The sequence below is a fragment of the Astyanax mexicanus genome, chromosome 19, assembly GCF_023375975.1.
Source record: "Astyanax mexicanus isolate ESR-SI-001 chromosome 19, AstMex3_surface, whole genome shotgun sequence".
NCBI classification, from domain to species: Eukaryota; Metazoa; Chordata; class Actinopteri; order Characiformes; family Acestrorhamphidae; genus Astyanax; species Astyanax mexicanus.
This window is the reverse complement of record NC_064426.1, coordinates 38,984,817-39,012,736: the sequence shown is the minus strand read 5'-3', so window position 1 is coordinate 39,012,736 and position 27,920 is coordinate 38,984,817. Positions and strand designations below refer to the sequence as shown.

Here is a 27,920-nt window from a genome sequence, read left to right as displayed (position 1 = left end):
TGACTTACAGCCTCTGTAATGACTGCTGACACAACACTCTCCTACAGCTCTGGAGAAAAATTAAGAAACCACGTAAAAATGATGAGTTTCTTGATTTTACCAAATTAAAAACATCTGGAATATGATTAATGATTAACTAATGATCACAAGCCATCAAACTAAACTGAACTGCTTGAATTTTTGCACCAGGAGTAAAGGCATAAAGTTATCCAAAAGCAGTGTGTAAGACTGGTGGAGGAGATTGTGACAAGATGCATGAAAACTGTGATTAAAAACCAGGGATATTTCACTATATTAGATTTGTGGACTCTTACAACTTTATGAATGAGATGAGATATGAGATACCTGCACTATTTAATTTCAGCTCGTTTTTTCATTCTGGCTTCTCATCGTTGAATAAAACCCCTATCCAAATAAATCTCTCCATCCAGAGAGTGATTCCGACTGTGATTGGATGTAGAGAAGTATTAATATATATCATTTTAAGTATATTCAGGTCTAAAAGTCAAATTATTTGCACTCCTTTGCTCCATATAGGCCTGAAAACAGCACAACCCTTCTGCAGCTATGTAAGGAAACTGGAATGGGATTTAGGCACTTACAAGTATTCAGCATTTCCACGCTTCATTAAAGCTTAATCTTTCTCCTGCAGTGATGTCTGGTCAAATCCCATCTTCTATCTCATGTACAGTGATGTCAGGAATTCTTCTCTTCTTTAAACACTGTCTACTTGTCTCCTCTGAGCTCTCAAATTCACTTTAATAATCTCTTTCTCCAAACCATACAAACAACTTCTAACTGTAGACTGTAGACACGTTCTGTCTGTTTCTTTCCTACATAGTAAATTGATACTGAAGTTATCCAGACTATAAAGGAACACATAAGGAATCATGCAGTAACTTAAAAGGGTTAAACAAACCAAAATACTCTGAAGCTGGTAACACTAATTGACCTCTCCTGTGCAACAGAGGAAACTCCTGCTGTTCCTTTCCTGGGGTGGTCCTGATTAGTGCCAGTTCCAACGCTTTTTAACGTTTTTGATGGTCTCTGCGACTGCACTTCAGGATATTTCCAAAGTTCCCAAAATGTTTCAGATTGACTGAGCTTTAAGAGGCAAGAAATTCAAGTTAAATTAACTCTTGATGAGTTCAGCACAGCTGTTAACTGAAAGCTTGAATTCCAGGTGACTCTACCTCATATGAATCTTTTGAATGATACTGTATGTCCAGTGCTTCTGGCTATAAAGTGTGGATTTTGTTTCTTCACAATATGAACAATATAAACTTTCCCCCAAAAATCATTATCATTAAAATACTTCTAATTAAAAACATTCTCATTAAAAACTCTTCTTATTAAACATCATTCTAATAAAAAACCCTTGCTTATTAAAAATCCCTCTTATTAAAAATCATTCTAATTAAGAAACCCTTACTTATTAAAAACCCTTCTCATTAAAAATCATTCTGATTAAAAATCTTTTTAATAAAAAAACCCTTCTTATTAAAAATTCCTCTTATAAAAAAAAATTCTAATGAAAAACTCTTCTAATTAAAAACCTGTCTTATTAAAAATCCCTCTTATTAAAAATCATTCTAATTAAAAACCCATCTTATTAAAAATCATCCTAATTAAAAAGGCATTCTCATTAAAAATCACTCATTAGAAATCATTCTTATAAAAAAAACATTCTTATTAAAATCATTCTTATTAAAAATCATTCTTATTAAAAATCATTCTCATTAAAAAATCCCTCTTATTAAAAATCATTCTAATTAAAACCCCCTCTTATTAAAAATCCTTCTTATTAAATTTTTTTCTAATTAAAAGCCCTTCTTATTAAAAATCATTCTCATTAAAATCATTCTTATTAAAAAATCATTCATAAAAATCATGGCTATTCGGTACTGTATTAGGTAATTTTTATTCATAATTTAAGTCAAAAAGATAATCTGGCATATATTTTATATTAATCTCTTGTAAAGTAACAAACAGTATTTCAAGCCTTTTTTGTATATTTGAAACAGCATGATTTATAGCTCAAAGAAATTAGAAATCCAATATCAAATTAAAATAACATTTTTCCTTTAAATACTGTCTATCTCTCAGTCTTGTTCATGGAGAACACTGCTGATTTTACTGTGATTAGAAGGCGATCATTGACACATTAAAATAGAAAGTTTCCCAGAGGGGGAAATAATATGGTAGGAAAAGGTGCACAAGCTGCTGACAAGCTTTATGAAGATGCTAATTTCCTCTTCCAGAAGGACTTGGCATCTGCCCACATTGTCAAAACTAGTACCAACTCTCCAGAGTGGCGTTTAAATCCTGGCATCAGCAGCCGGAGTCTGAGAGAGCACAATCTGCTATTGTAAGTTGGACATTACTAGATTGTACACTCCAAAAAAAAATAAAAATACTATTGGATACTGGATTTCTGGATCTCTGTGAGCTATAAGTTACATTAAATCGAAAGTAAAAGTAATACAAAGAAAAGCTTAAAACAGGTCAGTTTACATGGCAGCTTACTTTTTTTGAATTGAATTATGAACAAAAATGAACTTTTTACAATGTTTTAACAAAAGTTTTCCCATTTTTTTAGATGCACTAGTCCTACATTTGTATTTGGCACTTGTATCACTCAGAATGAATCACACGAGTCACACTGAGTGTGGTTTGTTCATTAGCAATTGGACAGCTGTAATATAAACCATACGATTATCACATTTTACACACTTCCAAAAGCCATGTAATACTGCAGTAGAATGGTCTGGGTACATTCGTCTGGTCGTGTCGTACTGCACCACTGGAGTTTAGCTTGATTTAAAGCCTCACGGCTGGCTGGAGGATCTGATGTGTATGGAAACATAAATGATAAATCATCTTCAGAGGCACTTTATGGCGTAAACATCAAAGTAAGAGCATTAGAGAGAGAACACAGCGCATGCAAATAAAAAAAAAAGATTAAAATGCATGTCTGATTTAAGTGCGTGTCCCACTGGATGCAGTTGTTAGTTGCTGCGTGTGCTCCAACTCTGCTTCTGAAGTCATTTCATTTCTACGTGGTTGGTTAGTTTTTTTTTTTATATATATAGTTTTTTAAATATATATTAGTATTTTTTATTCAGTCTCTGCTGAAGCTTGGTGATCAGGTGCAGCATGAGTGGGTTAAGTGGGCTTTGGTGCAAAAACTAATTGAATTCCTTCAATATTAAACAAAACCAAACAACAAGGCATAAATATATATATAAAAAAAACGCATATACAATTATACAGATTCATAATTTTTCATGGTCGTTTTGGGTTGGAAATACACTGCCTGGCTAAATCTAAATTAAAAGTCGCCACCTGGATTTAACTAAGTAAATTATGTGGGTTTGCTGCTTAATTTTTTTTCCGACAATATATATCACGATATTAAACAATGCAGGGCCCATGACATCACCAGCCCCGCCTGCACCCTCATGCTGTCTGGTATCTGGACCAATCAAGAGCTGAATCAGCGCCAAGCTCTCAAAACCCAAGAAAAACAGCAAAACAACAGTAATTAGCCCTTTAATCAGGCATTTAATTATTTTTAAAAGGTAAATAAGAGCGTTTTTCTGGCATTTAAAGCGTGAATTCAGCTGTAACTGGAAATATCTGCACTGCAAAATTGTGCTGGACTGAGGTGCACAGCTTTCCACATGTGCTCACGTTTACAAGCACGTGCCCAACCATACAGATGGAGGCCAAGTGGTTACCTCGTGTTTACTCCTGCCCATCCCCCTTGTGCTTCTCAGGCAGCAGCAGCCTGTCACTCACACAGACACAGAGACAGCGCTGTGTATCTACTTCTTGTGTCAAAAATCAACACATTGCAACATGACGTGTTTGATTTAATTGCCTTAAGTGACATCACACGCCCTGCAATGTGACTATTCCACATCCACACATCGTGATGACAATGCTTGAACAATATATTGTGCAGCCCTCATTCATACAGCTTTTCTATAGGTTCCTGGCACCATATATTTGCATATTGGGTGTGGCCTTACCCTTAATTACCATCAGTATATTGGCTTTGAGCTACAGTGTTCACTCTTGAGCTGCTGCAGTATTATGCTGTCAGTATTGGCAGTTCTTTAAAAATATGCTAAATATGTTGAGAATACCAATATATGTATTTATATATGTACAATACTTAAAGCTAATGTCCGTAAGTTTTGGGATTTGGGGGATTTAGGGGGCTGAGGGTCCTCTCTGGTGAGAATGGGTAATTGCACCGAGCATGCGGAAGAATCATTTTAAACTGGGCGGGTGTGATGCGGTCTCCTTTCAGAGCGGATGAATCCGATTCCAGATTATGTTCAGTCACACAGAGAGAGAGAGAGAGAACGCTCAGTCAGAAACTTCACTCCTTCGTTTCTTTGCTTTTACTATGAGTGAATGGAGGAGCTACTGAGCTCTGAGTTTCCTCTTCTGAAGTCCCCATTGCTCCACCAGCCGCTCGTGTTCAGTAAAACTGAGCCGGATCCTCTTTTACAGGCTGTACGTGTGACGTAAGTACGTAAAGACGCGTGATGTGGCCAGAAGAAGAACTCCCGCGAAAAGTGACCTGACACCCCAGTTTTTAGAATGAATATATTAGGTTTAGCAGGGATGGTTGTTCCAGCACACTGGTACCATTAAAGAGAAAAGTTTAACTCTTCTTTACTGCTTCTGCTTCAGTTTAGAAACAAAATAATACAGACTGCCACTTGAAAACAATTAAGTTAATTGTTGTGTGAACAAAACTCAGTTAAGTTGAATAAACTTAAAATTGTATATATTTACAACTTAACTGCAATCAAAGCTAAAGGTGGTCTAATGTAATATTAAGAGTGTGGGACCTTTCTTTTTGGTGGCGACTTTTCTTTTGACCAGGCAGTGTAGTTTTTTTTTTCCTTTTCCTGTAAACAGAATGCAAGTCATGCAAATCAGGTGAGAAGAGGCTGCTACAAACTCAAATACTCAAAAATAAAAAATATAAAATTTTATAACATCTACTCTGAGTGAGAAGCAGAAATATTAGCAGCCAGTGGCAAAACTAATCAGCCATAGCAGACCTACGCTTCAGCTTTGGTCAACCTTCGGTTGGTTGGTTGTGATTGGTCGTGGTTGGTCGTGGTTGCTACGGCAACAGTTTGGGCGTTTTTCGTGTTTTTTCGACTTTTAAATAAATTTTAAAAGCATCAGTAAGTGAAATAAAGAAAAAAAAACATAAGAATTAAAGCAGTGTGCGGGATAGCAGTCCATGTGGCTTAATCAGAGTACTGGTATCCATCAATCTCCCGCACGTCCTGGCCGTTGTCCATGTAGTCTTCGGAGTAGGTGCAGTACTTCCTGTCGTAGACTTGGCGCGGGAGGCCGTAGACCGTCATGCCGGACTGAGACGCCACCTTGTTGGTGCCCATCTGCAGCGAGACGGTGGCGGTGTCACAGCTCTCCATGTCCAGCTTCTTATCGAAGATCTGGCGCTTGGTGCCGGGTGCGGTCATTCCAGACTGAGGAGCAAGAAGAGGAATTATCCATCAGTCAGTCAGTCTGCATTTTTACAGTATCTATTAATACATGAAGTACCAGTTAAAAGTTTGTAGATGATCTGATTAATGCAAATATGTTACCTAGCAATCACCTATTAACTCCTTAGCAACCACCTAGCAAGACCTTAGCAACCACTTAGCAACCATCACAGATACCATAGCAACAACATAGCAACCACCTGCATGTTTGAAAATAGACGTAAAGACCAGACAAACATAACAAAACTAAAGGTTGGGAATACATGAACTGTTTGATTTGTACTTATAAAAATAATGATTTAAAAAAAAGTTCAATAATGAGACAATTTTATGATTTTATTTTGACATTAATTAGCAGATTTACTTCAATATTTTTTTTTTTTTTTAATAATGCTTTAGTAATGTTCCTTATCAAATATGAAAGCTTTTTATGTAATGCTTAAACAGAAATCCTCAAGATTTAGTGGTGTAATGTCAGGCAGACATTTGACAAAAGTTCTGGCCTGTTAAGGGGTTAACTTTAATTTTAGATTAATGAATTAATCTTTTGTTTTGTATGATATGAAGTTAATAGTAAAAAATTCAAGCATTAAATATACTGATACGTGTCGCGTGTGAAAGAACTTCGAGGTTCGAGGCTAGTGAATCATCAGGCTGCACGCACATCTTCAGTATTAAATTTACAATGTAAAAAAAGTCATGAAAAGAAAGAAAATGAGAAGAGGTATGTCCAAACTTTTGACTGGACTGTATACTGATGATTTTTGTCAATCTAAGGTCAAAATACATCAATTTAAAGCATGTCATTTCAACAAAAAACTTAGCAAATATAAAGCAAATTAACTAGAAACTAGAAATTGCAATTCAGCAGGTGTTACTGTGGTGATAACTGTTGGATGGTGGTTGATGAGGTGTTGTTAATTGGTTAGTATACAAATGTGTGGGTTGCACTGTAAGCAAGCAAGACGATGGGCCCTATTTTAGTGATCTATAGTGCATCGGTCAATTGTGGATCACAAACCTGGATTTAGGGCATGTCGGTGTGTCTTTGGTATCGTGAGGGCACAAAAAAAATACCTTGTGCAGCTTGAAAAACACAAAAGGCATGTACTCATTCTCTTAATTAATCATGGGTGTGTTTTAGATGTAACGTGAATTAAAACAGTCAGTGTGACACTTGCTCATCATTCCCTATTAGAGGCAGGTGAGCTCTGACTTGGGGCATTCGTATCTTAACAGTGTGGCGCTTTTGTGCGTCTCAGCAGAGACAGATACTGACCTGCTCTTTCACACTGTGAAGATACACCAGCAGCTCATTATATAAAGAAGCAATGTTATTTTATTCTTTATTCTGTTTATTGTTGGGTTAAAAGTCGGTTTTGCACTCTGCAGCACGGCTGTGTGTAGATCAGTGTAGATTTATTACTAAACTCTGACGCTATTTTATGTCGCAGACACAAGGCGTGAAAATAGGCTGTTGACGGGGTGTAAGGTAGCAACGAGCATTGCAACCCACCTTTTTGGGGGAGCTAGGTTGTTGCTATGGTGTTTCTAATGTTATGTTATGTCACGTTTGATATATATATATATATATATATATTTTGATCAAAATGTTGGAAACTAAAGATTGTGTGATTAGGCTTAATAATTTGCAATGTACAGACATTGGGCTAATAGAGCTATAAAGTAGTCCTCAAGTCTTTGTCTAAAAATTATAATAGCATTATTTGTAATAACAGATTTAGTTAATAAAAGTCTGAATAGACTGTAAAGTACCAGAGAAAAACAAAACTCTGCTGATGTGACTCCTGTAAGGACGAGCCAAACAACAGGTAACAGTTAAAGTGGGATGTAAACTATAAACAGGAAGCACTGATTATGCATGCTGTAAGCACCTGATTGGCTCCTTTGTTGGTTCCCATCTGCAGGCTAATTGTTGACTGGTCCAGGGGATTCTCCATGCCAACTTTGGGGTCATACAGGTGACGCCGTGTGCCGTATGATGTCATTCCCTTCTGGCTGGCAAACTTATTGGTTCCCATCTATATCCAGGTTAACAAAGGATAAAAAGGAGATTCCATAAGCAAATATATATATAAATATATATTTAGTTTATTTGATTTTACCAAATTGAAAACCTCTGGAATATAATCAAGAGGAAGATGGATGATCACAAGCCATCAAACCACCAAACTGAACTGCTTAATTTTTTTTTTTGTACCAGGAGTAAAGCAGCATAAAGTTATCCAAAAGCAGTGTGTAAGACTGGAGGAGGAGAACATGATGCCAAGATGCATGAAAACCAGGGAATAAAAACCAGGGTTATTCCACCAAATATTGATTTCTGAACTCTTAAAACTTTATGAATATGAACTTGTTTTCTTTGCATTATTTGAACTCTCAAAGCTCTGCATCTTTTCTCATTTTCTGCAAATGGATGCTCTAAATGACAATATTTTCATTTGAAATTTGGGAGAGATTTATTAGTACTTTATAGAATAAAACAATTCATTTTACTCAAACATATACATATAAATAGCAAAATCAGAGAAAAAATTTTTTCTCCTATAGCTGTATATCCAAAAGAGTCCATATGCAAATATAAAAAGATCATTATTACAAAATAGTAATGAGCGCAGGCTGACCTGCAGGCCGATGATGTTGCGTCCTTCCTTCAGTTTCTCGGGGGCAAACCTGCGCTGCTGTTTCTCGGCGTACTTCACCCCGATGTCGTATTTAGTGCGGAGGCCTTTGGACTTGGCCTGAACACAACAGGAGGAGGACAGGGGAGGGATGATAACAGGGCTTAGCGTTTATTATCATGAGCAAACCAATGCAATACAAAGATGCAGCACACAAATGATGCTGTAGCTTCAGTTTTTTAGCTTAATAATCGCAGAAAAACTTGCATTCATACATTATAAATGAATAGTGAAGTGATTCAGACTATGAAGGAACACATAAGGGATCATGTAGTAACTTAAACTAGTGTTAAACAAACCAAAATACTCTATTGTGAAGCATTTAGATGCTCTTATCAGGGAAGCTGTTAGGTTAACTCTTTCCTGGGGTGGTCCTGATGAGGGCCAGTTTCATCATCATCATTTTTGATGGTGACATTTTGGTGGCTGCACATAAGGATGCTTTCAAAGTTATTAAAATTGACTTTCTGATGCTCTTGAACACATTAAGAGGCAAGAAATTCAAGTAATTAACTCTTGATGAGTTCAGCACAGCTGTTAACTGAAAGCCTGAATTCCAGGTGACTCTACCTCATAAAGCTGACTGAGAAAATCCAGCCAAGACGTGCAGAACTGTCTAATCTACGCAAGAGGAGCTACTTTGAATAATCTAACATAAAAATATAAAACTTATTCTGCTTAGTTTAACATTTTTTTTGTTTACTAAATAATTCCATACGTTTTCTTCATGGTTTGGATGAGTTTAGTATTAATCTACAATCCAGAACATTTTAAAATGAATGAAAAATCACTGAATTTTCAATTTCCAGGTGTATCCAAACTTCTGACTGGTACTCTACATTATTTTTTCAGTCAGTCAGTGAGTTCTTTTACTACAGAACAACTATATGATAGACAGCAGGGTTTAATCTGGAGTTTCCAGTAGTGTATCTGTCTTATTTGTTTGGAAATGTGTCAAACGCTTCACATCCAAAAAGTGCTTTACAAATAAAGCTATTATTAGCCTCCAAAACTGCCAAAAAGCCTTTCAGCTCACTGACGTCCAGAAACTCTGTCTGGTATCTGGATTTAGTCTGGTATAAACCAGAGGTTATGAGGAATCTGTTACACACTGGAGTTCCCCTGAAAAAAGCTAAAAAAAAAAAAAAAAGCTGACAAAAGCAGTTAAATCTTCATTTATTTATATGTTTGAATGAAGATTCCCATACTTCTGATAAACTTAAAAATAAAGTTATATTTAATGGTGAGATTCAGAAATGTCAATGTTAACCTCTTCTTTGTTTTAAAGTTGTGAGCTGGAAGTTAAAAAAGTTGCAGTTAAAAAAAAAAACAAAGACAAAAATCTATAACTTTTCATATCCAAAAAAAATTGATGTAATGATCAACAATTCCTCTTCTTTCTCCACAGTTTTATCTTTGACCTAATTGTGTATTTCTTTAAGTTTTATTGAGTTTTGAAAAGGGCTGGAAAAATTTTTGCGCAATTTTAAAATGAATTTTTCACAATATATGATGTTTATCATCATATTTTCATACGCAGATAAAATTATTATATGCAAAAAAAACTTCTATATGAAATTCTAATAAAAATACTTTAATTAATCAATCAATCAATAAATCAATTAATCAACCTTTATTTAAACTCTGAGTACATTGAGGGAAGACCTCATTTACAATGTAGCCTAAACAATTCAATACTACAGTTATTTAATTAAATATGTATAAATAATAAAACAATAATACTAGTTATTTAATTCAATAAATAAATAAATAAATACATACATAATAATAAATACTAGTTATTTAATTTGATAATTAAATTAAAAAACATATATTGTTTAAATAAAGTAATTTTATTCACAGTATGTTTAACATTATCCAAATAAACAGGACTAGTAACTCTTTCTGTAATAAAAGGTGTTATTTTGTTAATGAAATTGTGTATTATTTCTCAAATATCATGATATTATATATAATATTGTCATATAGCCCAGCTCAATAGATATTTTAAATATAATTTAAACACCTCACACTTACAAAACAGACACAAAATTGAATTATTAGTATATTAATTATTTCAAGAATATCAAAAGTCATTTAAATTGAATTCAAATTAAAAAAAAAATCAGATTTAAATACATATCTCAGCTTTTAACCCATTTATGACCCTGTACATAAGGCTACAATCATTCACACCCCACAATTAATTAATCATTGTCATAATTAACATCAGTTTTAGTGACCCAAAAATGTAAACCTGTGGGATGCCACAAGAAACGCTGAAGCAACATCAAACAATGTTACCTAATATTTTGTTGGAGCATCTTTGGCTTTGTTTGCTTTAAAGCGTTCACTATAGCATAGTTTCAATAAGCGTCTGCAATATTACAATTTTTTTTATTTCAATCCAGTGTTGCTGGATTAATTTTCACCAAGATCTTGCAGCAGCATTGATGATGGTAGAGTCTGACCAACCACTGCACAAAGCAGCTCTTCTCCATCCAGCACATCCCAAAGATTCTCAATGAGGTTAAGATCTGGACTCTGTGGTGAACTCTATCAATCCATGTGTGAAAATGATGATCTCATGCTCCCTGAACCCTGAACTCTTTCACAATTCCAGCCCCATGAATCCTGACATTCTCGTCATCTTGGAATATGGCCGTGTTCATCAGGGAAGAAAAAATAAATCCATTGATGGAATAACCTGGTCTATATTCAGTATATTCAGGTAGTCAGCTGACCTCATTTTTCAGCAGATACTGTTGCTGAACCTAAACCTGCAGACCAACTGCAGCATTAACCCCACATCATTTACTTACTTAAACCCAGGTGGAGACTTTTTCTTTTTTTGGTTTCAGATTCTGCTAATCTGCTTTTAGACTGATCCTAATTAACCGTGTGTGGAAGACCACATGTTCAACAGCTCTCAGATGCAGATGCACCGAATACAAACTTAAACTCAGCCAGACGTGCAGTTCACTCACCATCCCAGCCAGAGCAATCAGGGTGCTCTGAACCTGAGTGTGGTTGACGTTCTCAAACAGGTCATTGGCCTCGAAGATGTCATGTGGCCTTAAGCCATACTCCTGGATTCCCCGGACGAAGTTCCCGATGTTCTCCAGCTGCGAAACGAGGAGAAAATTAGCATGCGGCTGATGATTTGGGTAAAAGTAATACAGAGATCTATAAACACGAATATAATGGCTTTAATTACACAATCTGAGAGCCAGATCTGAGCCAGAAGACACGTTCTACTCAGATCTGGAGTCCCTTAAGCTTTCTGGAGGAAGAAACTGTGGAACATGTGTTACAATCAGAGCTGAAAACCAGAGGTGGAAAGTAACTAATTACATTTACTCATGTTACTGTGATTAAGTATATTTTATGAGTAATTTGTCATTTTTAAAGTAGTTTTTAAATTAGTTAATTTTACTTTTACTCAAGTTCATTTTGACACAAGTAACTTACTTCGCGACTTTGGAAAACTCCCCGTTACTGAGTAAAAAATTTATGCTGGAAAAAAAATATATATTGTTTGAATAAAAAAAATAGATTTTTGTTCTCCATGGCAGCGCAGCTGAACTTTTCCCAGCAGTGTTTATTACGGTTAGCGGGAGAGACGCTGTGTGAATCAGCTGTGCTCGGGGGAACCGGTGTTCTGTAAAGTTATGCTACCCATCGATATGTGCTTCTTTACGGCACTGCGCATGCGCCCACCAACATTCTTTTTGTATGTTTTCATGTTTTTCATGATAATTCCTTAAGTTTTTATTGGGAACATTAAACAATCGGCTTGGATGTTAAAAAAACATGTAAATAGCAGTTAAAGCATAGTAATGGCAAGTTAAAAAAATAATAATGAACTGTAAAACTATAAAAATACGCTTTATAGTCACCTATATGACCATAACTTTTTAACAGTAAAGAAAAAAAATGGATCATAGAAACCTATACCACTTGTTCTTAAAAAAATGTTTATGGGGTGGTCTAAACAAATACTGCCTGAAAGGTCCAAATTATTTAATTTAATAATTATTTAATTTATGATTTGTACTTTTTTACATCAAATAAATAAATACAAATAAATAAATCAACTTTTTTACTTTTACTTGAGTAAATTTTTAGATTGGTACTTTTACTTTTACTTAAGAAGAATTCTAGCAAATTAAAGGTACTGAGCACGCACAGCAAGGTAAGTCTCTCATGGTGACAGTATGAGAAAAAGATTACTCATGTCTGCTGTTAAATAAATACCTTGCATTAGAATAGTTATTGTTTTTTGTAAAAAAAAAAAAAGGTTTTATAATTTAGAAGGTATCTGAAAAGGTATCTGAAAAATCTTTTTTTGGGTATCAGTATCGAATGCAAAGTATCTTAACAGTAGCGGCATCATACATTTTTAAATGATACTCAGCCCTACTTACAATAGTCTACAAGGTGATGCCAGAGCAGCTTCCGTCCTACCTGCACTCACTCCTAAATGTCTATGTTACCTCCTGGCCACTGCGCTCCTCCAGCGAACGTCGCCTAGCTTTACCAATCATTCACACAAAGCACACTAATCTAGGCTGTTCTCATACTTTAAGGTTATGTTCACATTACCAATTCTAATGTTTTGCTCAGATCTAAACTGGCTATCTTGACGGTTCACATTTACAAATGTAAGTGATCTGTATCTGTATCTGTATCGTTATCCAGCTCAAAGTAGCTCCACGCATCATTGCTAGAATCTGGAGAGCCCTGACATTTAAAACGAGGCATTAATAACTGTAAAAGTGCACAAGAAGCTTATTAAAAACCACTGTTTACATCCCATAACGTTAGCTTCAGCTCCGAGCGCCGCCATCACTGTACTGATATTAACATAAACATATATATACATAGACTCCACATTGCCTGCCTCCTGGCTTAGCAGCCGGCGCCAGAAACCAGGCTATGCAGAGTCTTTGTATATATATATATATATATATATATATATATATATATATATATATATATATATCTATGTCATTATCAGTACAGTGATGGTGGCATCCAGAGCTACAATGAAGCACTATGGGATACAATCAGTGTTATTTAATATGCATCTTGTGCACTTTTAAAGTTATTAATGCCTCTTTTTAAATGTCAGGGCTCTCCAGATTCTACCAAAGAAGTGTTGAGCTATTTTGTACCTAGAAAAACAATGTAAAAAGCAATTTAATGGGGCAAAATATGCCCCGATGTGCTGGGCAAAAAGCACAAAATTACTGGATCTCAGAAAGCTGTAGGAGAGCGGTGGTGGGCTGAGAAAGTACTTTTTATCATGTTTTACTACACCCAAAGTAAATTTTACACCAAAGTTCTCCTTTAACATCCTTTTTTGACTTTAAAATATATATATTTTTGTTGACTTAGGCACCCCCAGTAGTGAGGCGTGCTGAATTAGAAGTGTCTAGAATTACTAGTGTCACATAATGCGCCTTATGTATGAAAATAGACCAGAAAATAGACACTCATTGATATTAAACATATATTATAATATATTAAAGTGCACCTTATAGATTGATCCCCGAGGGGAAATTCTAGAAATTCTTATGGCCCGTAAAATACAGTAAAATGCAGAATGTTCTAAAATAATGAAAAACACTGCAAAAAATCAGCGTCCATTCTGAAGTAGTTCTAAAACAGTAAAGCTGTAATCCGTTTGGCTCAGCTGACGGCTCCACTGTAGAGCAGAAGTGATGTATGAAACATATAGACGGGTTTCTTCCTTTCTGGGACGTGTGGAGGAGCGAGAACATGGTGAGATCAGTGCAGTTTAGCGGTGCAGCGCTGCGGTATGTAAACAGCAACCTGCACATCACTCACGGCTAACTAAACCAAACGCTACTGAGCTGGCAGGTTGTGTACTCGACGCGCTGACCGCAAGACGGATTAGAGGCTGGGCGGCTATTCTTCCTCTACGTTTCTGTCAAATAACAGCAGTAACAGGTTTTACAGGACAGCTGAGATCCTGAAAATACGACATCCAATCAGAATGTCCTTTAGAGCTAACAGATTAGCGTCAGTCAAATTAGCGTAGCGGGGAAAACTAGTCCAATGGAGGAGCTTACTGTAAATCTCTCCACTGTTCACAACCATAACTGAGCACTATTAACTGACTCACCACCAGTGTGTGCTAATAAAATTATACTGTCAAGCAAAAACCTTGTATCTCAATAACCTTCTTTTTCTTTAATAGAAAAGGCCATTTATGAGCATTTTTATATGACCATATGCAAATATATTATAAATGCAATAAAATCACTTTGTGTTTCACTTAGAACGGGCTGTCACTGGTGGGCAGAAACAACGAGGGTTCAGCCTGTCTACACACTCTCAAACATTTCACATTATTTGAAAAAAAAAAAAAAAAAAAAAACTACATATCATGTAAACAATATATAATTTTTATTACTATGATAAAAATTAATATGATATAATTAAAATTACAAATATTAATATATTTATTTAATATTAGAATAAACAGGTTTCCTTAAATATAATACATTATTTTCCATAATGAAGTATTTATTTCCTTAATTTAAAAATACTTTACTTAATGTAAATATGGTGGTATAGTCATCCTCTCAAACAATCATTCTCTTATTTTAATAAATAATTCAGTCAGTTTTAATAAATTGTTCTGTTAATTCAATTAATAATTTCTTCAGTTTTAATATATATTTTTCTATTAAATAAAAAAAAATGTAAATAATTAAAAAAGTAGGACGTTTTTTCTTTTCTGTGAAAATGACATTTTGGAAATGCAAGGTTTTTGCGTGACACTGATAATATGCAGATGTTCTTCCTATTTTTCATTTATTTATTTTTTTCCCTATTTAGCTTGGTCAATTGTCCCACCCATTCAGCTGCTACTCAGCAGCATATTCCCATCACTAGTGATGCCCCAACAGTGATGACATATGTGAGGTCAGACTCCGCCTCTTTTTGAACTGCTGCTGGTGAAGAATTACCGAGTAGCATCACAGCGCTAACGCTCGGAGGAAAGCACAGCGACTCGGTTCTGATACATCAGCTCACAGATGCAGCCATGAACTGATTCACATCACCCACTACCAAGGAGTGATGAGGGGAAAGAGTGCCATCTACCCACCCAGAGAGAGTGCAAGGCCAGTTGTGTTCTCTCTGACTCCAGCAGCTGATGCCAAGCTGCATAACCTGGATTCAAATCTACCGATCATAGTGGCAGAGATAAAACACACCTAAATCCCTCTGATCTGTGTGTAAAAAAAGCATCTGAACCCTATTTTAAGTAAAACTCCACTGCAGAGCCGTGCTTTTAATACTTCAGTTCGGCCGCAGTGGAGGAACTTCCTCAGACGCAAGGTTTGACCCAAATTATGCATCTGTGTTACAGCATTTTATAGAGCTTAAATCATGTGACTGCTGGCTCTGATACTGCAGTACAGACTGAACAGCTGCACTGGAGCCGGGCGGCCCGGTCTGACCGGCGGACCTGGAGGAGGACTGGAGCGTGACGCAGTTTTCTAGAGCTTTCTGAGATACTGAGAAAAAGATCTACTCTGATATTCACAGCAATCAAAGAGAGCTGCTCACCTGGTGCCAATTCTGAGAGGAGTTGTTGATCTTTCTCACCGTGCCGGGCTGGAGAGCGTTGATAAGCCTGCTCAGAAAAAAGATGGAGAACAAAGAACAGTGAGATTTCAAGAAAGTTCTACATGTTTTTAATGAAATAGAATTCATGTATAAAATCACTGTTGGACAAAATTATATATTTTAAATCATTCTGGGACATTCCTATTGGTCAGTTGGTTGTGGAATTCGACTTTCATTAAAAAAATAAAGATGCTATTTTGGAGATACAAGGTTTTTGCGTGACAGCATGATGATATGCATCTGAATACGGACCACTGAGTGTGAATGCGAGACTCGAATTAGTGACAGGTAAAGTGATCCAGACTAGTGCTGGCTAATGCAAGTATGCTATTAATAATACATGCTAAATAATAATCATTTTTATATAAATTTTATATGAGAGAAACCTATATTTTACTTAAGCCGGATTAGTTTCTCAGGGGGTCCTGGGTGATTTTATTCCTGTAAGGAACGACCATGTACGTGTTTTTCTCAGACGTCCTTTGATATAAAAAATTACAGGCTGAATTATCTACTGTTTTTCTCTGAACTCCTTGGTCCTCCGGTAATTTTAGTCCCGTCCAGACACACATCTCTGAGTTTCGTCTCCTAACGTTTAATAAAATTTAGCTATTTGTCCACTGCCGCGCACCGTAATTACACTTTGGGCACACGTTTCCACGGAGATCCACGTATAAACACAACAGCAAGTGGAAATGGAGGAGCTACTGAACGCAATGTCGTGACAAACTTAAATTTATTTATTTATTTTTTCTTATTACTTTTACTGTTTGGTTCTAATGTTATATTTTCATTCTTGTTCTTAGTTCTATTATTCATTTTATCATTTTTCATCATTCTTAACATTTTATTTTATTTTATATTTTATAAATGTTTTACTTTTTTATGTGTCAATTTGCTTTTTATGGTATTTTAGAATTTTCTGTTTTTCATATATATTTTATTTATTAAACGTTGATTTTAAATTAGATCTTCTTTTATTTTATTTCTTATTATTTCTTTTTAAATATTTAAATGTTTTTAATCCCTTTGATGTTGTAAATGCTCTGCAACATTGTAAATAAGGGTCACCCTCAATGTTTTTCCCGAGTAAAAATAAAAGTTGATTGGTTGATTGATTGATTGATTGATTGATGTGACTGAGAAAGCCCAAAAACTCACTGATTATCAGTTTTTTTTAATTTTCAATCCGGATGACGAGTTTTATCACTGAGTAGAAGTGTCAAATATATATTTTAACAAACTAATCCCGTCCAGATAGGGCTTTACTGATTGCAATGAATGTGATTAAATGCTGTTTTTGCAATAGTATTTAAGCTCTCTCTTTCTAGTGTTTTGATGTTGCAAAGGCCAACAGAGCCGTATAATAATAATCCTAAAAACACCAAAAATTTCAATTTTAAACACAAACTCCTCCCGTTATTTAACAAGAACTGTAACCTGCAGCCACAAATCAACGTGTCGTTACTGTTAAAGCGCAGTATTTCATAAAGAAACCTGAGCCAGACGTGAGAATGTGTTACAGACGTGTTACTCACTCGCAGAGGGTGACTCCATCCTTCAGGCCCTCCATGAAGTTGTCTGGAACCTTGCGTCCCGTCACCTCGTTAATCCACAGCCTGAGCTCCTCCTCCTTCTGGGGGTCGTACTTCTGGGCCAGCTGGAGGTCAGAGGTCAGACAGAGGTCACCTGAAAGCTATTAACACTCCTCCATCAGATTTAGTACTGCTGCTCTACACGAGTGCAGGTGTGATCTAGTGCAAATTCCTCACGCCAGCTTTCTGTCTCCTGTTATTAACGTCAGGATCAGATGAATGGCTTTAGGAGCTGTACATGATCTTTATTTATTAAATATTAGTATAATATTAGTTTCTTAATTATGTACAGTAGCTGCTGTAAAGCAGATTTAAGGACCTTGATATATGGTGTTTTTTATACATAGTAATACAGGAATCACATGGGTATTGGCAGATAACATGCTGTAGGCACTGACATACTGTTTAATGGATTACTGCCACAGGAGATGGCACCCATATAAGATCAACACCCAAATAAGTTGTGAGGTATTAGCTTGTGTGTGGTAGGCTATGTAAATGAAAGTTCAGATAATTGTGTGAAAATGTAGAAGTAGAAGTAAAAAGTCGTCTGAAAAATAATAACACAGCATACTCTCAACCAGAAACAACCGTCCACCTAGAGGACTGAATTACAGGCACTACAGGATTTACCCAGGACAGAGTGGCAAATAATACCTGGGCATCCAGGGGTTAGACAATGAAACTGAAACACCTGGTTTTAGACCACAATAATTGATTGTGGTGACGGACAGTTCTGGTGGAAACAGGAGAGTTGAGGTGCACATTGAATTCTGCGTGATTTGATCAGCCGTGGTTTTATGTTTCTTGGATACAATCCGCGTTAGCACCCGAACATCCCTTTCAGACAGCTTCCTCTTACAGCATCCACAGTTAATCCTGTTGGATGTGGTTGGTTCTTCTTGGTGGTATGCTGACATTACCCTGGATACCGTGGCTCTTGATGCATCACAAAGACTTGCTGTCTTGGTCACAGATGTGCCAGCAAGACGCGCACCAACAATTTGTCCTCTTTTGAACTCTGGTATGTCACCCATAATGTTGTGTGCATTGCAATATTTTGAGTAAAACTGTGCTCTTACCCTGCTAATTGAACCTTCACACTCTGCTCTTACTGGTGCAATGTGCAATTAATGAAGATTGGCCACCAGGCTGCTCCAATTTAGCCATGAAACCTCCCACACTAAAATGATGACAGGTGTTTCAGTTTCAGTTTCATTGTCCAACCCCTGTAGATACCTCACACTTTACACATACATACCAGGTCAATTTAGAGTATTCAATTGACCTGATCTCCATGTTTTTGGACTGTGGGAGGAAACCAGAGTCCCCAGAGGGAACCCACACAGACACAGGGAGAACATGGAAACTCCACTCAGATAGGGACTTGAACCCAAGAGCCCAGTGCTGGGAGTCAAACGTGCTAACCACTAAGCCACCAAGAAGCACTACACTGCGAAGCACACCAGCTATAAAGGACACATAAAGATGTGCAAAGCAAATAACACAGTTTATAGAGGGTATAAATACTGTACATAAACTAATGACAACTTGTTCACAACAGATTTAAAACCACTGTAATGTTGCTCTCTCTGTGAACTCAATCTGAAATACTCTATATCAATATGTCTGAGAAATGTAAACTATGCATCCAGTTACACAACAACATTTAACCATAGCTTATAAAGCTAAATACGATCAAAGCTCTGGGCGACTTTTTTACGAGCTCCTCAAAGGACATTCCTGTCCTGCTCTCCTTTTTTTAACAGCAGCTTCTCGAAATGATGCCCGTGAGAAGGGTGGGCAGTGCAGTAATGAGGAATAGCAGGAGTAATATAAAAACAGCCTGGGGACATTTTCCCATTCCTGCGTACGGAGCTGCAATATTCACTTCACTCGTTTTTTTTTCTTCTCTTTTCTTTCCTTTTTGCGTCGTATTGCAACAGTTGGAAGCCAAGGTTTGTTGTAGTCTTTCTTTTTCTTTCTTTTGTCTGTGAAATGTTGTTTGTGCTGCCTGTGTTGGACAACACGAGTGAGAGAGAGAGAGAAAGAGAGTTAGAAAGAGAATGAGAGGAAAAGAGAAAGAGCGAGAGAGTGAGAGAGAGAGAGAGAGAGAGAGAGAGAGAGAGAGCAGGAGAATGAAAGAGTGCCAACAATAACACTGATTTCAAAGCAGCAGGGGTTTGCTTGGCGTCCACTCCAGCACACCAAACTTGGGAGAAACAGCTCTCTGCTTTCCACTCACTCTCTCTCTCTCTCTCTCTCTCTCTCTTTCTCTCTCTTTCATTCTTTCTCTCTCACTCTCTCTCTCTTTTTTGTAGACACTCATTTTGTAGACACTCACACCAACCCCCCCCAAACCGTCTTTCATCCATCACCTCAAAGGCTTCTTCTCTCTCTGTTCTCTTCCTTTTCGTCTGTTCCTCACCCTATCCTCCATCTCTAGACCTTTCTTTCTTTCTTTCTTTACTCTCTCTCTCACTCTCTCTCTCTCTTTCTCTCTCCAAGGCCTGTCCTTTTAAAGCGAAGCGGCTGCACATGCTAACCGCGTCCGATTAAACCGTGCCAAGACGGACAGCCGTCGTCTCCTGCCAAGGAATTCTGCTCAGGCCTCTATTTGTTGGGCTTTTGTTCATTTTTTTTTTCCCTCGCTCATTCTGGACACGAGGAATGCAATCAGCACTGATCCCTCGCTCTCCTTTGTTTCCCTCTCTCTTGTTAACAGAGTCCGTGCTGATACGGGTTGTCTGAAGCGAGGATACAGTAACTCACAGCTGGATCTGAGGGCCTGGTGCTCCTTTGCCTGCTGTTCAGAAATACCTGTACGCTATTCATTAGCTTAGCCAGACTGAAACACAAAGGTTTCATGGCTAAATTGGAGCAGCCTGGTGGCCAATCTTAATTGCTCATTGCACCAGTAAGAGCAGAGTGTGAAGGCTCAATTAGGGTAAGAGCACAGTTCTGCTCTAAATATTGCAATGCACACAACATTATGGGAGACATACCAGAGTTCAAAAGAGGACAAATTGTTGGTGCACGTCTTGCTGAAGCATCTGTGACCAAGACAGCAAGTCTTTGTGATGCATCAAGAGCCACGGTATCCAGGGTAATGTCAGCATACCACCAAGAAGAACCAACCACATCCAACAGGATTAACTGTGGACGCTGTAAGAGGAAGCTGTCTGAAAGGGATGTTCGGGTGCTAACCCGGATTGTATCCAAAAAACATAAAACCACGGCTGATCAAATCACGGCAGAATTCAATGTGCACCTCAACTCTCCTGTTTCCACCAGAACTGTCCGTCACCACAATAAATTATTGTGCTCTAAAACCAGGTGTTCTATATTCTATTAAATAATGTATATTCTACCTCAGCTGCTGTGATCCTTCATAACCTACTGTATATGTTGAAGTTCTGTATGTTACATATATATGCACCTTATCCTCACCACAAACATTTAGACTGATATATATATATATAAATATATATATATAAATACCCTGAAATATCGTGATATTATTTTAGAGCCATATCGCCCATCCCTAATCGATATACATGATATTGTCTCGTCTTATATCGCATATGAAAATATATTGATATTTTTTAAATCTCGATATATCGCCCAGTCCTACATGTTGCACTGTGTTGGTTCCAGAGGAAAAGTGTACTTGTACTCAGATGGAATGGAATCTGATTAAATTCTTGATTTTTTTTAAATCTCAGTTATGGGTGTGACATACTATATCATATGCAATAATACAATTTAATTTTCATTTTGTTGCAGTAGTGTATTCTTGAAATATTTTGTTTTATTCAGTGTTTTGTAATATCACCAAGATTATCGTTATTGTGCAAACATCATGAAATATTGTGATACTATTTTAGGGCCATATCGCCCACCCCTACAACGGACTAACTGACTAAACTCAGTTATTATGAGATGATTCAACTCAAAGATCCTGTTTGAATATTCTGTATATTTGGCCACAAATGTTACACAACTAACTCAAAATAGCTGAGTGATGTTAGGAAATATACAATTTTACAGTGTGGGAAGATTAAGTTTGATCATGGATGCTACGTTATCGTTGCTGTAGAGGAAGAGTATTTAATCAGAGACAGTGGTGAGGCAGCTCGTGTTAAAGTTCCCACATTATCTCAGACTTTGGAAATAATGACGACGGAGGCTCAGCCGGGTTTCCCTGCTATCTGCTGAAACCCAGGATCATTTCCGAGGTCTGACTGAAGAGCAGTGAGCTCGGGTTCAGATGGAGTTTAGACTGAAGATGATCCGCACTGGTGTTTTATCTCTTTGCTCTATGGGAGGATGAGCTGTGGAGATCCACCTCACAGCCCGGACTGTTTACACTAATCCTCCTAACCCCCCCCAACCCAACTCTCAACCCACACACTCACCCACAGCTCTGCTCTTCCTTATATGGGGACCATAACGCCACAAACTGTCACTCAGCACAGCTACAGCACAGCTACAGCACAGCCTCTATATAACTAATACTAATACACTCACCAAACCTACAGCACAGCTACAGCACAGCCTCTATATAACTAATACTGATATACTCACCACATCTACAACACAGCTACAGCACAGCTACAGCACGACCTCTATATAACTAATAGTAGTATACTCACTACACCTACAGCACAGCCTCTATGTAACTAATAATAATATATTCACCACACCTACAGCAAATCTACAGCACAGCTTCTATATAACTAATACTAATATACTCACCACTGCTACAGCACAGCCCCCATATAACTAATACTGATATAGTCAGTACACCTACAGCACAGCCTCTATACAACTAATAATAGTATACTTACCACACCTACAGCGCAGCTACAGCACAGCCTCTATATAACTAATAATAGTATACTTACCACACCTACAGCGCAGCTACAGCACAGCCTCTATATAAATAATACTGATATATTCACCACATCTACAGCACAGCCTCTATATATCTAATACTGATATACTCACCACATCTACAGTACAGCCTCTATATAACTAAAAATAATATACTCATCACAGCTTCAGCACAGATACAGCACAGCCCCTATATAAATAATAATAATATACTGACCACATCTACAGCACAGCCTCTAAATAACAAATACTGATATACTCACCACACCTACAGCGCAGCTACAGCACAGCCTCTATATAACTAAAAATAATATACTCACCACACCTACAGCACAGCCACATCACAGCCACAGCACAGCTACAGCACAGCCTCTATATAACTAATACTAATATACTTACCACACCTACAGCGCAGCTACAACACAGCCTCTATATAACTATACTAATATACTCACCACACCTACAGCACAGCTACAGCACAGCCTCTATATAACTATTACTAATATAATTACCATTTTTCAAAAAGCTTTAAATAGTTTATAGTAATTACTAAATAAGCTATAGTAGTTACTGAATTATATGTAGTAGTTACACTTTAATTAAATTTTTTAATGCATATCCAATTGATTTTGCTTCATATTACCAAAAATAGCTATTTGAAGCGTTTGAGCGTGAAATATGTGTGTGTTTAGTGGGAAATAATGAAAGGAATGAGTGTAATATGAGATATTGGTACGCTGGGAAAATAGTGCTGCTGCTTGGATTGACCGGTTGACGGACTGGTTCAGTGGAAAAAAGCTGATGGAGTATTTGGACTGGCAGCAAATCAAACACGTGGAGAAAAACATGAAAACAAGAAGATCCACTGATCTGAGACCCAACATCTCACCATAACAAACACACACACACACACACACACAGGTACCTGGCCCTGCAGTGCAGGTGAATCTGACAGATTGTGGTTCTGCTGTGAGTTTATTACTTTACAGCTGGAGGAAAAGCTCTAAAGGACAGCTCTACAGGACAGCTGGAGGAACATCACTACAGGATATCTGTACAAGACAGCTGGAGGAACATCTCTACAGGACAGATCTACAGGACAGCTGGAGGAACATCACTACAGGACAGCTCTACATGACAGCTGGAGAAACATCTTTACAGGACCTCTCTACAAGGACAGCTGGAGGAACATCTCTACAGGATATCTCTACAGGACAGCTGGAGAAACATCTCTACAGGACAGCTGGAGGAATATACTGACAGGACAGCTCTACATAATAGCTGGAGAAACATCTCTACAGGACAGCTGGAGGAACATCTCCACAGGAGAGCTGGAGGAATATATTGACAGGACAGCTCTACAGGACATCTGGAGGAATATATTGACAGGGCAGCTCTACAGGACAGCTGGAGGAACATCTCTACAGGATATCTGTACAGGACAGCTGGAGGAACATCTCTACAGGACAGCGGGAGGAACATCTCTACAGGACAGTGGGAGGAACGTCTCTACAGGACAGCTGGAGGAACATCTCTGTATAATATCTCTACAGGACAGCTGGAGGAACATCTCTGTATAATATCTCTACAGGACAGCTGGAGGAATATCACAACAGGACAGCTGGAGGAATATCTCACCAGGACAGCTGGAGGAACATCTCTACAGGACAGCTGGAGAAACATCTCTACAGGATAGCTCTACAGGACAGCTGGAGGAACAGCTCTACAGGGCAGCCAGAGGAACAGCTCTACAGGACAGCTCTACAGGACAACTGGAGGAACAGCTCTACAGGACAGCCGGAGGAACATCTCTACCAGACAGCTTTACAGGACAGCTGGAAGAACAGCTCTACCAGACATCTCTACAGGACAGCCGGAGGAACATCTCTACAGGACAGCTGGAGGAACATCTCTACAGGACAGCTCTACAGGACAGCTGGAGTAACATCTCTACAGAACATCTCTACAGTACTGCTGGATGAACATCTCTACAGGACAGCTGGAGAAACATCTCTACAGGACAGCTGGAGGAACATCTCTACAGGACAGCTGGATGAATATATTGACAGGACAGCTCTACAGGACAGCTGGAGAAACATCTCTATAGGACAGCTGGAGGAACATCTCTACAGGACAGCTCTACAGGACAGCTGAAGAAACATCTCTACAGGACAGCTGGAGGAACATCTCTACAGGACAGCTGGAGGAAAATCTCTAAAGGACAGCTCTACAGGACAGCTGGAGGAATATATTGACAGGACAGCTCTACAGGACAGCTGGAGGGACATCTCTACAGAACTCTTCTGTCTGTCCCCATTTGCTTATCTGACTCTGTCTTCCTGTCATCTTTATTTCTTTGATCTGTCTGTCTTACTCTCTGTCTGTGCCCCTAAATTTCTCATTTGTCTCTCTTTCTGTCCTCTCGCTGTCTGTCCCCATTTGCTTATCTGTCTCTTTCCCTGTCTCTCATGTCAGTGTGTCAAATATTAAGTTAGGAGAAAACTCCCTCTCTCTCTCTCTCTCTCTCTCTCTCTCTCTCTTTCCGTTCCTCCCTCTCTGTCTTTCTCTCTGTTTGTCTGTCTGTCCCCCGCCCCCTCCAGCGTTAGTGTAGTGTAGTGACCATATTTAGTTATAGGCTAGTAAAGCCAAAGCACAACTACAACAACAAAGCCTAACATTTACAGAGTTCAGGAGTCACAACTCTCTCTATCTCTCTTTTTCTCTATTTCTCATTCTTTCTCCATCTCTCCCACTATCTCTCTTTCTATATCTCTCTTTCTTTCTCCATCTCTCCCAGTATCTCTCTTTCTATATCTCTCTTTCTCCATCTCTCTCTCTCTCTCTCTCTCTCTCTCTCTCTCACACACACACACAAACACTTTTCCACTCTTCTTTCCACGTAAGCAGTGTGTAGGTGTGTGTGTGTGTATGTGTTTATTACAGTTATCAGCTGTGTGTATTGTGTTAGTTATTCTCCCTGCTTCCTCCTTCTTTTCCTTACCCTGACCATCATCATCATCATCATTACCATCATCATCATCATCATCATTACCATCATCATCATTACCATCATCATCATCATTATTTAGAGCTCTGTGCTCACTCACATGCTGCTGCTGCGCCCATCCCTCCTCACACCCCCTCATAAACTACCACTCAAACTATCACAGACAAACAGATACATGGACAGACAGAGACAGACAGACACGGAGTGATAGATAAGTAGACAGACAGACAGACAGACAGACAGGGAAAGTGATAGATGAGTATACAGATAAATAGACAAATATACAGTCAAAAAATTGCCAGAGAGTAATAGATGAGCAGATGGATAAATAGACAAACAGAGTAATAGAGGAGAAGACAGACAGACAGACAGACAGACAGAGTGATAAATGAGTGGACAGATACATAGACAGGCAGACAGACACACAGACAGACAGGCAGACAAACAAAAGAACAGACAGGACAATAGATTAGTAGATGGATAAATAGACAGACAGAGAGAGTGATAGATGAGTAAAGAGACAGACAGACATACAGACAAAGACAGTAATAGAGGAGAAGACAGACAGACAGACAGACAGACAGAGATGGTAATAGATGATTAGACAGACAAACAGGCAGACAGAGTGATAAATGAGTAGACAGATAAATAGACAGACAGACAAATGGATAGAATAATAGATGAGTAGATGGGTAAATAGACAGACAAAGTGACAGAAAAATAGACAGACAGGTAATAGTATGGTAATAGATGATTAGACAGACAGACAGACAGACAAAGATAGTAATGGATGAGTAGACAGACTGACAAACAGGCGGACAGAAAGACAAGAGTGATAGACAGACAGAATAATAGAGATAGACAGAGATGATAATAGATGGTCAGACAGACAGACAAAAATGGTTATAGGTGATCAAACAGACAGGCAGACAAACAGAGATGGTAATAGATGATCAAACAGACAGACAGACAGAGATGGTAACAGATGATCAAACAGACAGACAGACAGAGATGGTAACAGATGATCAGACAGACAGACAGTACCTTGCTCTTGACCTCTGCGGACAGACCGAAGGCCGGGCCGCTCCTGAAGTGCTGCTGTGCCATACTGAGGTCGAGCTGAACGGAGCACGAGCGCGGACAGTAGTAGTAGTAGCCTGAGCGCGTGCGGGCGGGGGGTTGATGGAGCTCGTGCAGAAGGAAACACTGGTAACTCCTGTCCTCGTGCGTTAGGAGGCGCCTCGCAGCGCATCAACACTTTTTCAATCTGTTTTAAACTCTTCCCAGCTGCGCGTGGCCGCAGCGCGCGCCGATTGGCCGCAGCGCGCGTGACGTCGCGCCCCGGGTGATGTCAGCAGCATGGTATTGCAGCGGCCGCTGTCACTTTTTCCACCTTGCGCGGGCTTTACCGATGGCCCTTATACAGTATGTCCCGGTCCAGTGTGCGTCCCGCGAGCTCCCTCGCGCGCTGTTCACACAGAGCTTTAGCTGCCCATGCGAGGGGAGCGCGCGAGACTGTCAGAAAAAAAGAGAAAAAAAGAAAAAAGGAGAAGATATTTTGGAAACGTGAAAATACCACTTCCGTTACTGATGACATAACTTTGCTATTTTTTTCTTTTTCAATATCGAGTAATACGCTTATAACCCCGCATCAATCCTGATACTTCCATAAAGGACTTGACAATAATTTAATGTCAATATTATTTTTTTTTTGTGAAGAAGTAGTTAAATCGAGTTGGGACACAGTGAATAGCCCTATTTGAATAATGCTTTTTTCTGGCAAGAACTACTTAACTAAAAAAAAAAAAAAAATTAAGGTCAATCAATTCGAAATATTTAAAAAACTTTAAAAGTATGCTCAAGTGCAGTCGCAAAGACCATCAAAAATGTTATGATGGAACTGGCACTCATCAGGACCACCCCATGTAAGGAAGAGCAAGAGTTACTTCTGTTGCACAGGATAAGTTCATCAGAGTTACAGCCTCAGAAACCTCTAGTTAACAGCTCCACAGATAAGAACCATCCAAAACACGGTACCACTTTAAAATAAGACTACCTTAATAAAGGGTTTATAAATGGTTTACAATTAGTTTATTAATGGTTACTAATTAGGTTGTAAATGCATTATTATCACTTATAACACATACATAGAAAGGGCAACAATATGGCTGTGGGTTTCCTATTTGGCCAACAACAGGTCATTGTTACTCTTTTTACGTATGTGTTATAACTGATTATTAATGTTTTTAAGACATTAACAACCTAATTAGTAACCATTAATAAACCAATTGTAAGCTATTTATGAACGCTTTATAAAGGTAGTCTTATTTTAAAGTGGTACCCAAAACACTTTTAAGTTACTACATGATTCCCTATGTGTTCCTTTTTACAGACTGGATTAATTCAGTATTTATTTACGGCAGGGGTCAGCAATTAAGTTTGGCTGCGGGTCAGATATTTTTGAAGCCATTACGCATGATCAAACTCGTGTCGTCATGGTTGTGGTCCAATAAAC

At 38.1% G+C, this 27,920-nt stretch overlaps 1 protein-coding gene across 1 annotated transcript; it reads right to left on the bottom strand.

Moving 5' to 3' along the window:
* Positions 1 to 1,902: 1,902 nt before the first annotated feature.
* cnn1b (calponin 1, basic, smooth muscle, b) lies at positions 1,903 to 26,665 on the bottom strand. The gene is made up of 7 exons (XM_022665057.2): positions 26,450 to 26,665; positions 17,446 to 17,567; positions 15,848 to 15,914; positions 11,230 to 11,367; positions 8,186 to 8,302; positions 7,436 to 7,582; positions 1,903 to 5,522 (listed from the first exon to the last, which is right to left on the bottom strand). The coding sequence occupies exons 1-7, from the start codon at positions 26,510 to 26,512 to the stop codon at positions 5,280 to 5,282; spliced, it is 897 nt and encodes a 298-aa protein (XP_022520778.1). The 5' UTR covers positions 26,513 to 26,665; the 3' UTR covers positions 1,903 to 5,279.
* Between the last annotated feature and the right edge of the window lie 1,255 nt (positions 26,666 to 27,920).

What these genes read in the sequence shown, in the direction of transcription:
- cnn1b (XM_022665057.2), bottom strand. Translation starts at nt 26,512, where the DNA reads ATGGCACAGCAGCACTTCAGGAGCGGCCCGGCCTTCGGTCTGTCCGCA. An exon ending in GATGGAGTCACCCTCTGCGA is followed by an intron (nt 15,915 to 17,445) that starts GTGAGTAACACG and finishes TTTTCTGAGCAG; the next exon opens with GCTTATCAACGCTCTCCAGC. An exon ending in TGATTGCTCTGGCTGGGATG is followed by an intron (nt 8,303 to 11,229) that starts GTGAGTGAACTG and finishes TGTTGTGTTCAG; the next exon opens with GCCAAGTCCAAAGGCCTCCG.